This window comes from Pseudochaenichthys georgianus, chromosome 6 (genome assembly GCF_902827115.2).
Source record: "Pseudochaenichthys georgianus chromosome 6, fPseGeo1.2, whole genome shotgun sequence".
Taxonomy (NCBI): Eukaryota; Metazoa; Chordata; class Actinopteri; order Perciformes; family Channichthyidae; genus Pseudochaenichthys; species Pseudochaenichthys georgianus.
The window spans coordinates 5,207,332-5,218,918 of NC_047508.1; the positions used below are offsets into that span (position 1 = coordinate 5,207,332).

General features: G+C 46.3%; 1 protein-coding gene and 1 long non-coding RNA gene across 2 annotated transcripts in view; both read left to right on the top strand.

Annotated features, from left to right (window-relative positions):
* zfpm1 (zinc finger protein, FOG family member 1) overlaps positions 1–7,747 on the top strand; it is a 111,467-nt gene extending 103,720 nt beyond the window's left edge. Inside the window, exons 5-9 of the mRNA XM_034085248.1 lie at positions 1,616–1,718; positions 2,431–2,682; positions 2,909–3,142; positions 3,306–3,548; positions 3,674–7,747. Of these exons, the coding sequence (XP_033941139.1) occupies positions 1,616–1,718; positions 2,431–2,682; positions 2,909–3,142; positions 3,306–3,548; positions 3,674–6,252 (3,411 nt within the window). The 3' untranslated portion in view covers positions 6,253–7,747. The remainder of the gene's footprint in view (positions 1–1,615; positions 1,719–2,430; positions 2,683–2,908; positions 3,143–3,305; positions 3,549–3,673) is intronic.
* A 2,047-nt stretch (positions 7,748–9,794) lies between these two features.
* Positions 9,795–10,618, top strand: LOC139433952 (uncharacterized). The gene is made up of 3 exons (XR_011643343.1): positions 9,795–9,960; positions 10,350–10,410; positions 10,523–10,618. It is a non-coding gene; the product is annotated as an uncharacterized lncRNA (long non-coding RNA).
* Positions 10,619–11,587: the final 969 nt, after the last annotated feature.

Here is an 11,587-nt window from a genome sequence, read left to right on the forward strand (position 1 = left end):
GAAAAACAAACAATGGCATCAAATATTATTAATATGTCGTGTAGTAATACATTTATTTATTTTCTTCTCAGAGTGTACCAGAATGCGTAGTTTATATGTTAGTATTCCTAAAAAAAAAGAAACCTTTTTTAAAAGCATACTTTAGTTCTGTGAAGGGTTATAAGGGATATATGCACTGTACTTCACTTTAATTAATAATGTGTGCTGAAAAGCGTATATATTACAGCATGATTTTTTGTTGAATAGATTTGAGTGGTTCAACATTTTGGGTCGCGATTTATTGACAAAGGAAAAAGTGGGTCCCGAGGCCTGACCAGTTGAGAACCACTGCTCTAGAGTACCCTGGCAAGGGAAACTCTGAAAGAATACGCCCATTGGCTACAAATCATTATAAAACGGACAAGTCAAATCAAGCAATCTGATTGGTTCTTAGCCGTGATATACTGAGCGTATACCACGGGTAGAATTGTAAGTTACTTTTCACAACAAGTCAGTATCCCTCCGCCTCTGAGAAAAACAGTATACAGTTGAGCTGAAAAGCAAACTGCAGTTTGCTTTTCAAACTGGAACAAGAAAGCAGCGGAGAAGTAACGGGGCAGAAACCCTCCTTTTTACGCAGCGGTCCAGACAAATATCTGATTGGTTGACATTTTTTTCTAACACAAAACCACTCAAATGTGTCGTGCATGGATCAAGAAAGACAAATAAATTAACGTAACACTGTAATATTACAGATCAACAACACAGATACGATTCTCATTTATTCATTTTATTGACATTTTATTTATATCATTAAATCGATTTTTGTTTGTTTTATCTGAGTGTTCCAGGGTATTCTCTGAATACCGTGAAGGCCCTGACGGTTCCCCACTGCTGTACAGTTAGAGGAGAATGGACACTTGAAAGTGACAATGGCAGAGACGATCATTTATTGGATTTGATCTCTTTTGAGGGAGGGGAAGAGAGACACATGTGGACCAATTGAAACTACACATTCCCAGCTGTGCAACGGTAGCATATCACGTTATGCACTGTACTGCTAATCCCTTGAACACGTTCATTATTCTGATGCTGTAATGTTTGTATTATCATAAAAGACTCATCAACAGTTAACTGTGAGGAAGAATATCTTTTACTTGGTTTGTTTGTTTTTCAAATTAAGAGATAGTGTAAAAAGACACATCGGCCAGAGTTTAAGGATGCATCTATAAATAGTGTTGTGTCTGACCAGCAGTCCAACATGCAGCGATACGAAGGAGACGCTCGCTATGAGAACATGAACCTTTTTTTATTTCAATTAAATGTAGATGAACTAATTGTTTTGGCACGAATAGTCACAAGCAACATTGTTGGTAAATTCATGTCAATCTTTGATTATTATATGTTCATTCTTAAACTAAGCAGGGGTCCTTCATTCTCACTGTGTGATGAGTCTAACCGTGTGTGTGTGTGTGTGTGTGTGTGTCTGACCGTGTGTGTGTGTGTGTGTGTGTGTGTGTGTGTGTGTGTGTGTGTGTGTGTGTGTGTGTGTGTGTGTGTGTGTGTGTGTGTGTGTGTGTGTGTGTGTGTGTGTGTGTGTGTGTGTGTGTGTGTGTGTGTGTGTGTGTGTTTCCAGAACTCTAGGGTTTCTCTGGTGTGTGAGGATCCAGACTGCTGGATGAGTCTGCTCCCTCTGACCTCTGACCTCTCATCTGCCAACTGCACCATCTACAGCCAACGTGAGTGTTCCAGTGTAGCAACAGCATGTTTCCTGCTGACTGCCCAGTGTTCCCAGTGTGGAGCAGCTCCACCACACTGGCTCAAAGTCATTGTTCTAAAACATGTCCCCCCTACATTGTACTGTGACTTCTCTGTTAAGCATATTTAAGTAGAGCTGCACATTTTGGTCGACTATGCGATCCACCAATTTACGGAAAAAAAAGTCTACAACAATGTTGATAATCAATGTATCAATGCAAGTAAGTATTTAAGTACTAATGGCAGAAAATGTTTTTTATCAGAATCTCAAATATGGAGATTTCCTGCTTTCTAAGTTTGATATCATATCCAAGTAAACCTCTTTATGCCAACATACATGCTAGAAACCATTCATCAAATGTTTTATTACTCATTTGAGATGTGAAGTGAGTGGTTGCAGTTTCCTGAGTAGATTACCCTCATCACTTAGCAGCTATTGAACAGGACAGGGACGTTGACCCCTGACACCCGAGCTGGGTCAGTCCCAGGGCGTTGCTATTGTTGACTTCAATGAGAGGAGTTCCACCTTTTCTATGTTCCTCCCACCCCTAGTCAGCATGTTGTTGCCTCCAGACAACACTACCCCCAAATGGAATAATGTACTGCATATGAACTTGCATGAAAACAAAAGATAATCTTTACTCTGTGTTTTTGTGTCAGCTTCCTGTGGTGACCTGAGCTTCTGTGTTTCAGGTGAAGAACTGTTCTGTAAGGTCACCAGGGGGCTTGCAGCCGGTGAAAGGCTCCTGGCGGCCCTGTCCCCACCTGTGGGCCCCTGCTCCTCCCCCCCCCAGGCCCAGCTCTCTCCTCCACTCAGCCTTGTCACCCAGAAGCCCCCTGTGGGGACGGAGGACTCTCTGTACCCCCCAGCGCTGCGCTCAGAGATCCAGCTCCTCCCACAGCAGGCTGGCATGGCCGCCATCTTGGCTACTGCCATTGTCAACAGTGAGTAATATATATAAATCAAAGTCTGTTTATTCGTTAGCAGTAGAGCTATTTTCTGCGTGCGTGCGTGCGTGTGTGTGTCCACCATGAGTGCTTGCTTCATCTATAGGAGCTGTAGATTGACCTTTGGAAATGGTCTCTGAGAGTTGTAAAGGTACTCGAGTCACTAATTTGTGAAACATTTGAAGTCATCTAACTCTAAATGTATCTTCTATCCGTCTATCAGAGGACATCTTCCCCTGCAAGGACTGTGGGATCTGGTACCGCAGTGAGAGGAACCTGCAGGCCCACCTCATGTATTACTGTGCCAGCCGGCAGAAGCAGCCGGCCGCAGCCTCGTCTCCACCACAGGACAAACCCAAGGAGTCCTACCCCAACGAGCGCATCTGCCCCTTCCCACAGTGCAACAAGAGCTGCCCCAGTGCCAGCTCCCTGGAGATCCACATGCGCACACACAGCGGTGAGTGCCAGACCTCCTGTCTCTCCACGCCCAGCAGACAGGTCCAAACATGCAGACCCAGCTTGTGGATGCTTGTCCAATGTGCCTTAATGTTTATCACATGGTGTGGAAGACTGGCTCGTAATGTGTCCCTCTAAATAAGTGTCCCTCTGTCTTTTAACAGGTGAGCGTCCTTTTGTCTGTCTCATCTGTCTGTCAGCCTTCACCACGAAAGCGAACTGTGAGCGCCACCTGAAGGTCCACACGGACACACTGAACGGGGTGTGTCATGGCTGTGGCTTTGTCTCCACCACGAGGGACATCCTTTACAGCCATCTGGTCACCAGCCACATGGTCTGCCAGCCGGGGTCCCACAGTGAGGTGTACTCCCCAGGTCCCGGCCTGCCCAAGCTGCCCCTGTCCACCGGTAAGACATTCCATCCATGTGACTAAACGTGGATCAATGATTGGCTCATTGATAGAACTGATGCTTCTCTAGATCCTTTCAAATGTCTGCTACCGTTATAGTTTGCTGTGTTTCACTGTCTGCAGGTCTCAGTCCAGGAGACTCTGGTGTGGTGCTGAAGTGTCAAGTGTGTGGCCAGAACTCTGACTCCCCTGCCCAGCTTCAGCAGCATGTGCGAACCCACCTCGAGGTTAGGGTCCCCGTTGAAAGGAGCCCCACCCCCTGCCAAAGCACCCCATCTTCAGTTGACAACCCCCACCTCCAGCAGTCTCCCCAGGACAGGGAGTCCCTGGCCTGTGTCCCTACGCCGGAATCGGTCAGTCCTGGTGCAAACGGAGGCTCCGCCACGCCTCGAGACTACAGTCCTATTGAGGTAAAGATCAAAGAGGAGCCTCCTTCGGACTTAGACACAGAAGAGCAGCACATGGAGACTAGGGAGGCTGGAGAAGACGAGGAGCTGGGTGAAGAGGCGGGAGATCAAGAAGCAACAAGGAAGACAAACAAGAAGCAAGCATCCTCCTTCCAGACATCCACCTCTCCAAAGAGTCTGGCCACTGCAACGGTAAAGACAGAACCAACTAGTCCCACCCCCGGTTCGAGCCCCGCGCATGTCAGTGCTGTCGGCTCGGTTATTCCCGGAGGAGCAATGTTCTTGCCTCAGTACATGTTTAATCCTGAGGCCGCCATCCTGCCTCAGGCCTCCGAGATACTGGCCAAGATGTCAGAGATGGTCCACAGCCGTCTGAAGCAGGGCCAGACGGTTCCTCAGAACAACCCGGCTGCATTCCTACCCTCTGGACCAGCCGCACCGACAGCCACAGCCACCCCCCCTCACAAAGGAGCCACCTGCTTTCAGTGCGATATCACCTTCAACAACATCAACAACTTCTATGCCCACAAGAGGCTGTACTGCTCCAGTAGGCATCATGGAGAAGGGGCAACCTCAGCTGCAGACCCTGGGGCAACTAGAGATGCAGCGCCAGCAACACTCCCTTCCAGTGGGGCCCATGGCACGTCAGCATCACCTCAGGGCGGAGCAGCGAGTAGGGCCGCCTCTGCTTCTCCCTCGGACTCTGACCCTCCTGCAGGCAGTGGAGCAGCAGAATCCGGGAGGGTCGTGGAAGTGAAGACGGAAACCCCTGCAGGAAAGGAAGGACTATCATCGTCTTCCGAAGGGGAAGGTGGAGGTGGAAGTTTGGGAAAAGGTGGAGGAGGAAGAGCAAGTGAAGGCAGCCAGAGTCCTGCAAGTGGCTTTGCAGAAGAACAAGAAGACGATCCCAACAGAACCTTCTGCGGAGCCTGCAACATCCGCTTTAGTCGTCATGAGAACTACACCGTTCACAAGCGCTTCTACTGCGCCTCCCGCCATGACCCGTCCAACCACCGGTCCCTACACATGGCCAAGGCAACAACCACAACGCCCTTCCTTCCCCAACCCATCAGGACACGCAAGAGAAAGAAGATGTATGAGATTCACATGGCCAGAACTGAAGCCTTAGCCAACGCTGCTGCTGCTGCCGCCGCCGCCGCGTCCGCCTCGGCTCCGTCTGCCTCTGCTCTGGACTTGGCAGTGAAAGAGGAAGGTTCTCCCAGCGGGGCAGGCAGCTCCAGCCCTGAAGGAGACGGCCCGATCGACCTCAGCAAGAGGCCCCGCCTGAGAGAGGTTCCACCAAACAGCAGCAGCAGTGTTCTCCCCTCCCTGCCACTCGCTGACTACCACAAGTGCACTGCCTGCAGCATCAGCTTCAACAGCATCGAGAACTACCTGGCTCACAAGACCTACTACTGCCCTGCCACCACCCTGCAGCCTCACACCCTGGAGCAGCTCCACAGGCTCAAGAGATCGGCCTCCACCTCCCCCAAAAGCAGGCCTCAGCAGGAGCGCCCAGACCTCCTGCACCCTCAAGATGCTAAAGCTCTGCCAGCGGAGTGGGTTGCCCTGGCACAAGGCACATTGTCCAGTCCTCACCCCCCCCCCTCTGATGCCACGTCTCCTCTCCAGACAGCCACCACACTGGCAGCCATCCCAGGAGACGGAGCCAAAGGCCTCGGTGCCTCTCAGGTGGTCTGCCCCTACTGCCCTAACAGGCTCATCCCCTGCGACCTGATGGAGCACTTCAAGACTACCCACGGCATGCTAGTAAGCATTCAGCCCCCCCAGCAGGGCGGTGCAGGGAGCCGCAGCCCCAGCCTCAGTCCCAGGGGTGGAGCTGCGACCGCCTGCACCCTCCAGATCAGCCAGCCCAGACTGCGAGTCCACAGAGAGAGCCTCAATGGGCAGACGAGGAGTGGTTCAGCTTCACCGGCCTCCCCCCTGGCCAACGGCAGCCCTTCAGCTGGGGGGGGGTCCCCTCTGGCTGGCTCCCCCCTGCCTGCTTCTCCCCACAGGGCTCCCTCTCTGACTGTGACCCCTGTGCCTGAGGTCAGGGAGACTGTGGGGGCTTCCCTCCTTCCAGACAAGGCTGTCCCGAACACAGCCTCCCACCCCGACCCCACCCCCCAGCCCGCCCTCACCTCCACCCCGAAACCCACAGTGATCTCCCCCGTCCTGAACGGTAACTCCCGCTTCTGTCGGCTCTGCAACATCAAGTTCAGCAGCCTGTCCACGTTCATAGCTCATAAGAAATACTACTGCTCCTCCCACAGTGCTGAACATGTCAAGTGAGCGTCCTCGTCCCCCGACTGTCCTGCTCTGAGCCCAGGCTCTGCTTCGATAGGTTCAAAGAAGCCAGACGTCCCTTTCCCTCTGCCAGTCCTCCCCGTGGGCGCCAGAAAGGCGCTCAGCTGGCACGACCACGAATGACAATGAACGACTGTTACTCTTCCCTGCCGGGGCCTGATGCTCCGAGCAGAGTCACCGTGTTGTTACGACCACACGGGAGAGAGGCTTCTGATTGGAGAACACTAAGAGCTCACATGCTACCTGCCCTCGTCCCATTGATCACTCTGTGTCTTTGTACTGCAGTCACCAAGGCAACTCCTGCCGCTCCCAGGCCTCACAGCTGTTGCATTATGGGATGTTTCAAACATGTATGTCATGTCCTCTCTCCGTCTCTCTGTTGAACTGTCAGTAATTAGGTTCTGACACGTGGAGGCATTTCTGACGATGACGGATAACCCGCTGTGTTCATCTGGTTATGATACATCTCCAGACCTTTCCTGAGCTCTTAATGTTCCGGACTGAAACAGAGGAATACTTTCTCTAGTGGACAAAGACTTGATCACTGTTAATGTTTTTATTATCTGTGCATAATGTATGATGTCTGAAAACAAGAATTCTATTATACTATTGTTTCAACACTGGCTCTTTCTTCCTTACTCGAGAAGCTGAAGCGTTTTTAGCTGGGAAAAAAAATGTATTATCACAATGTTACTAATTACTGAAGGATAATATTGCAAAATGGACCATTTTTGGTTTATTTTCATATACACATTTTTTTCTCTTCAAAAAATTCAAGCAAGAAGAAGATGTGAAAAATATTTATCTTTTTAGTCCTCACTGATTTCATGTCAACAGAAAACTACCTACCTGGTGTCAGAGAGTACTTGTATTTTTATTTGTATATTTTTAATACTGTTGGAAGGATTTGGATGTGTTTTTATAAGTGTAGATATTTAATATCTTCTCACAGTAATCACTGGGATCACACTGAACTTTGTTATCACGTTAGCCTTTGGTGTTCTGGTTATTTAGTTGGTGGCGATGTCTTCAACCAGCGCAACCCCCCTACGTTTTGGTGAGAAGAAAGTAGGCTCCCGAAACTAAATTCATATGTTCAATCAAAGTCTCTTTAGTGTCCAGCCTCAAGACCATGCTTTTGCTTTTCTACCACGCACAGCTTCACGTTATTGTTGCACAACGCCTTTCCATACATATTCTGAGAAATACACAAAAGAGAAAATGTTTACCACACATAAACAATAATATGTTTTATTTTTAAATGATTGTGGTTCTGTCCGGCAATGAAGGCATAGCAGGGAACATGTTGAGCATGTCTCACACTGTAGTCTATGCACGCACAGTAAGTGGTGTCCCCTGAGTGTGGCCCTTGGTGTGTGTTAGATCCTAAATGCCCTGTCAGTGGTGCATACAGTTTACGCCATGTTCCATGCTGCTGCTGCTGCAGCTGCTGCTGCAGCTGCTGCTGCTGCTGATGCTGCTGCTGACTGCTGCTGCTGCAGCTGCTGCAGCTGCTGCTGCTGCTGGCGCCTGCTTGCTGCTGCTGCTGCTGCTGCTGCTGCTGCTGCGCTGCTGCTGCTGCTGCTGCTGCAATACAGTGTTAGTTAGGAACTGTGACATGTTCATTTTTTTCAAATATTGATGTAAACTTACAAGTAAGGGCCATCATATGTTTTTAAAGTCCACTTTTTTTCAGATGCTGAATTAATTTGGTTTTCACTCCTGACAGAAATGGTTGGGAGAAATATTGTCATACCAGTTGATGTTGTTTTTGTACACCAAGGGACACCAGAGCAAGCTGTAAACAACAATATTTCATATTAGAATCAAACAAGATGGTTGTCGCGAATGTGGCCCTGTTAGCTTCTCATTAACTGAATGATGTTCGCCCGTCACCCCCTTTCCACAACTGGAAACCAAATGTAAATTGTTGGATGTTTTCATCACAGTCCGATTCTTGGTTCACTTCCTGCTCCGATGTGGTTTGAAGCAGCTCTGTGTCAGACACATATTCTACTAAGTGTTTACAACATGCTGGTCCTCAGTTCAAAAGAGATGTACAAGCAGAAAGACAAGTCATGTCCGTTAGTCACACATGAAATACGTGAGTGCTTGAAAATCATCCTGCACTTGCACTGTGTTGTATAAAATGTGCTGAATGTTTTAGTTTTAGGGACTTACTTACTTTTGTGATGTATTTATGTTATGAAGATCTTTGTCCGTCCAAAGTGCGTTACCTTGAAGGATTTTCTGAAAGATTTTGAACCCTTTTTTTATCTAGTTGTAAAGACATGTTTTCTTATTGATTCCTCTGATCATAATGGAAAGAATCACAATGAAAGTCAAAACTTTTATTTCCATTTCATTTCAGTTTCATTACACTCTTGTTCAAACTATGCATGGGAAATAAAAAAAGTTCTGAGAGACAGTGATGGAGAGAATGAGTGAACTTCTTTCTAGTGGCTTCCATGGTTTCGGGGGGCTGCTCTTCCAGCTGCTCTCATCCTGTGCTTGAGAAGGAGTCCTTGACTTTTGCAGGTGAATAAATGTTGCTTATGTGTAGTCACTCGTTAACCACTTCCTTTTATAAGAAGGTTTTCACTGTTTAAAACTTGCTCTTGAATAAAGGCTGAGTGAATCATCAGCTTTCCTTTCAAATCATGTGCATGATATAACGTATTGTCATGTGCACCCATAGCCATAACGCTGGTGCCTCAAACGCAGATCAAATGAAGCACACTGGATTTCTCTAAGCCTCTCTCTGTGGTCAGTCACCGTGAACCCCCTGTCGCCCCGTCTGTAGCCGTGGTTTGGGTGGGCCTGCCTTACTTGTTTATTTGAGACACATTAATCAATAATCACATTACACAAACACAATAAGTTATATCATTTGCTTTCCCTACAAAAGGTATTTTGAACACGGATACATTTACATTTCTATTTGTGGAGTGCTTTACAGATACAAGTTAAACATTGATCAATAACATTTGATTACAGTTTCTCAATTGCTAACACACTAAAATTATACAAAAAGCACAATTATTTTTAACTGACACTCAAAGAGCAAAATATCGGCTCAAATCTCCAAAACTCTAAACACGTTTTCAGCTTTTCACACAATTTGCAAATCAACATGGCACTTTGTGCAAACCACTGCACACGTTTCTCCCAACAAGTCCTCCAACTCATACGACCAAATGGGTCGATTGTTTAAGCCCTTATTACGACCAAATATGTCGTTTGTTCACGCGCTTAATACGACCTATAATTACGTTTTAAAATTGTCGGCCTCTAGTGCTCCCGTTCAATGCAAACGTTACAGAGGGTTGTTTATTCACAAATAACCCTTTCTGTAAAATCCTAAATTGTAGGATAGTTTGGCCATTAAAACGCTTTATGATTAGATTTCTAGCGAGAAGTATATATTGTACTTTTAGAATCCACGTCCAGTCGATATGTAGGATCTATAGTTTGATAGATATTACGAAGATGATTTGAGGTTTCGTCAGGAGAACGTGTAGGCCAGAGCCATTTAATAGAAGAGTTACGACATCTCCGTTCACTCCAATGGACCACTTTTTTACAGCAATGGCGGATCGTGGAGCCTCTCAATCGTTCCCCGGAAGTTAGCGCCAAGGCTGGCAGAGCTGTGGAGTTGCTGCATAATAGACCGTTCGTGACGGACTTTTAAAGGTAAGAAGAAGTTTAAAGATGTATATTGCGGATATTATCATTACATCTGATTCAAATGAACATGTGTATTAAAGGATGTCAGTGGATTATCCCTAAATTAGTAGATTTAGGGAACGTTTACAGATAACAGATTAAGCTAGCATACCGAAGCAAGTTAGCAACACACGTTGAACAGCCTTTTAATTGTAAATTCCGTTCTCTCTATGTCATTTCGTCCAACATGTTGAATTAGAGAAGAGGGGCTTCTAAACGGGATTGTATGCGGGGGTGGAGGGAGTTAAATATTAGATAAATATAACTTTGGTGCGTGTAAGAGTGAGTGTTTTTAGCAGAGCCATATTGTGTCCTTGTGATTCTGTTGATTATTACCTGTCTGTATAATGTTGCAGCCCAGCTGATTCTGGATTGATGGCAAAGGGAGAGAGACTTAAGTGAGAGTGAAAACACAAGGTAAGTTTAATACTACTGTTTTATATAAGTAAACACGTTATCTCCCCAAGGCAATAGGTGTGCTATATAGGTGTGGATAACCCTTTCTCCTGTCTGTTACTCCCTCTCTCAGCACAAGAACCAGAGGGGGGTTCAATGGAGCCTGAATACCTGCACTGAGACCCTCACTCTGCACCCTGAGTCTCAACTCTGTGTTTTTCAAGCCTTTCCCTGTTTTTTTGTATTAAACAAAACATTAAGCTTTCCCAATGGTGTGGTTTTCGTTTTGTGAAAAAGTGCAAATGCATATTTTGTTGCTGTTGGTCGTGAAATTGCTCCTGCTGACTTGAGCCAGCCATTTTTTCCTCCGCTCTGTGTCAGTGGGGAAGCCGTACATTCGTACTCCTTTCTCTGAGCGATTTGAGCATCCCCAGGCAGCACAGCAAACCATGGTGGCGACTAGGAGGCAGCACAGCAAACCAGGACAACACGGAGGAAAAGGCATAGACAAACTGCATGATATGCTCTTCTATGTTTATTGAATTCCATGTATTTGCAATGGATGTTCCTAAAGCAACACATTTAACATCATCATCATCATCATATCCTGTCGGTCTCCTGTCCTTTCTGAAAGCCATAAAGACGACATTAGTCATTTAGATAACTTGTGTCCTCAATTACCAGGGGATTACTGAAACTACCATGAATTTAAGAAAATGGTAGAAATGGATCCAATCTGAATTTTAAAGCATTACTTTAGATCCCCTCCCTCTAAATGTATCAATAAACATTAGAAAGTGATGCTCCTGACTACCATACAAGTTTAAGAAGATACTATTGGTTTGAAAGAATTCAAAGCTATAAATAAACAGCAACAGGCTCTTTAACCAAGGCACTGTTAGTAACATGTAAACTAGTTGTTCACACTAATCCTAATATTATCACTTAATATTAGCAAATTCGATTTTATTTTTGAAAACATATTGATGTAAATACATACACATATCGATTTGTTGTATAAATATTGCAAATCAAAACCTTTATTCACTAATAATTACCAAAAATCGTAGTTCTATCTCCTGTTATCAATGCATTCACATTGCCCGCCATGAACTTCCGGGGAACGATCCCTCGTCTACATGAACCACGTGACGATAACCGTTTTTGGACTTCCAGTGTCGTAACTCTTCTATTAAAT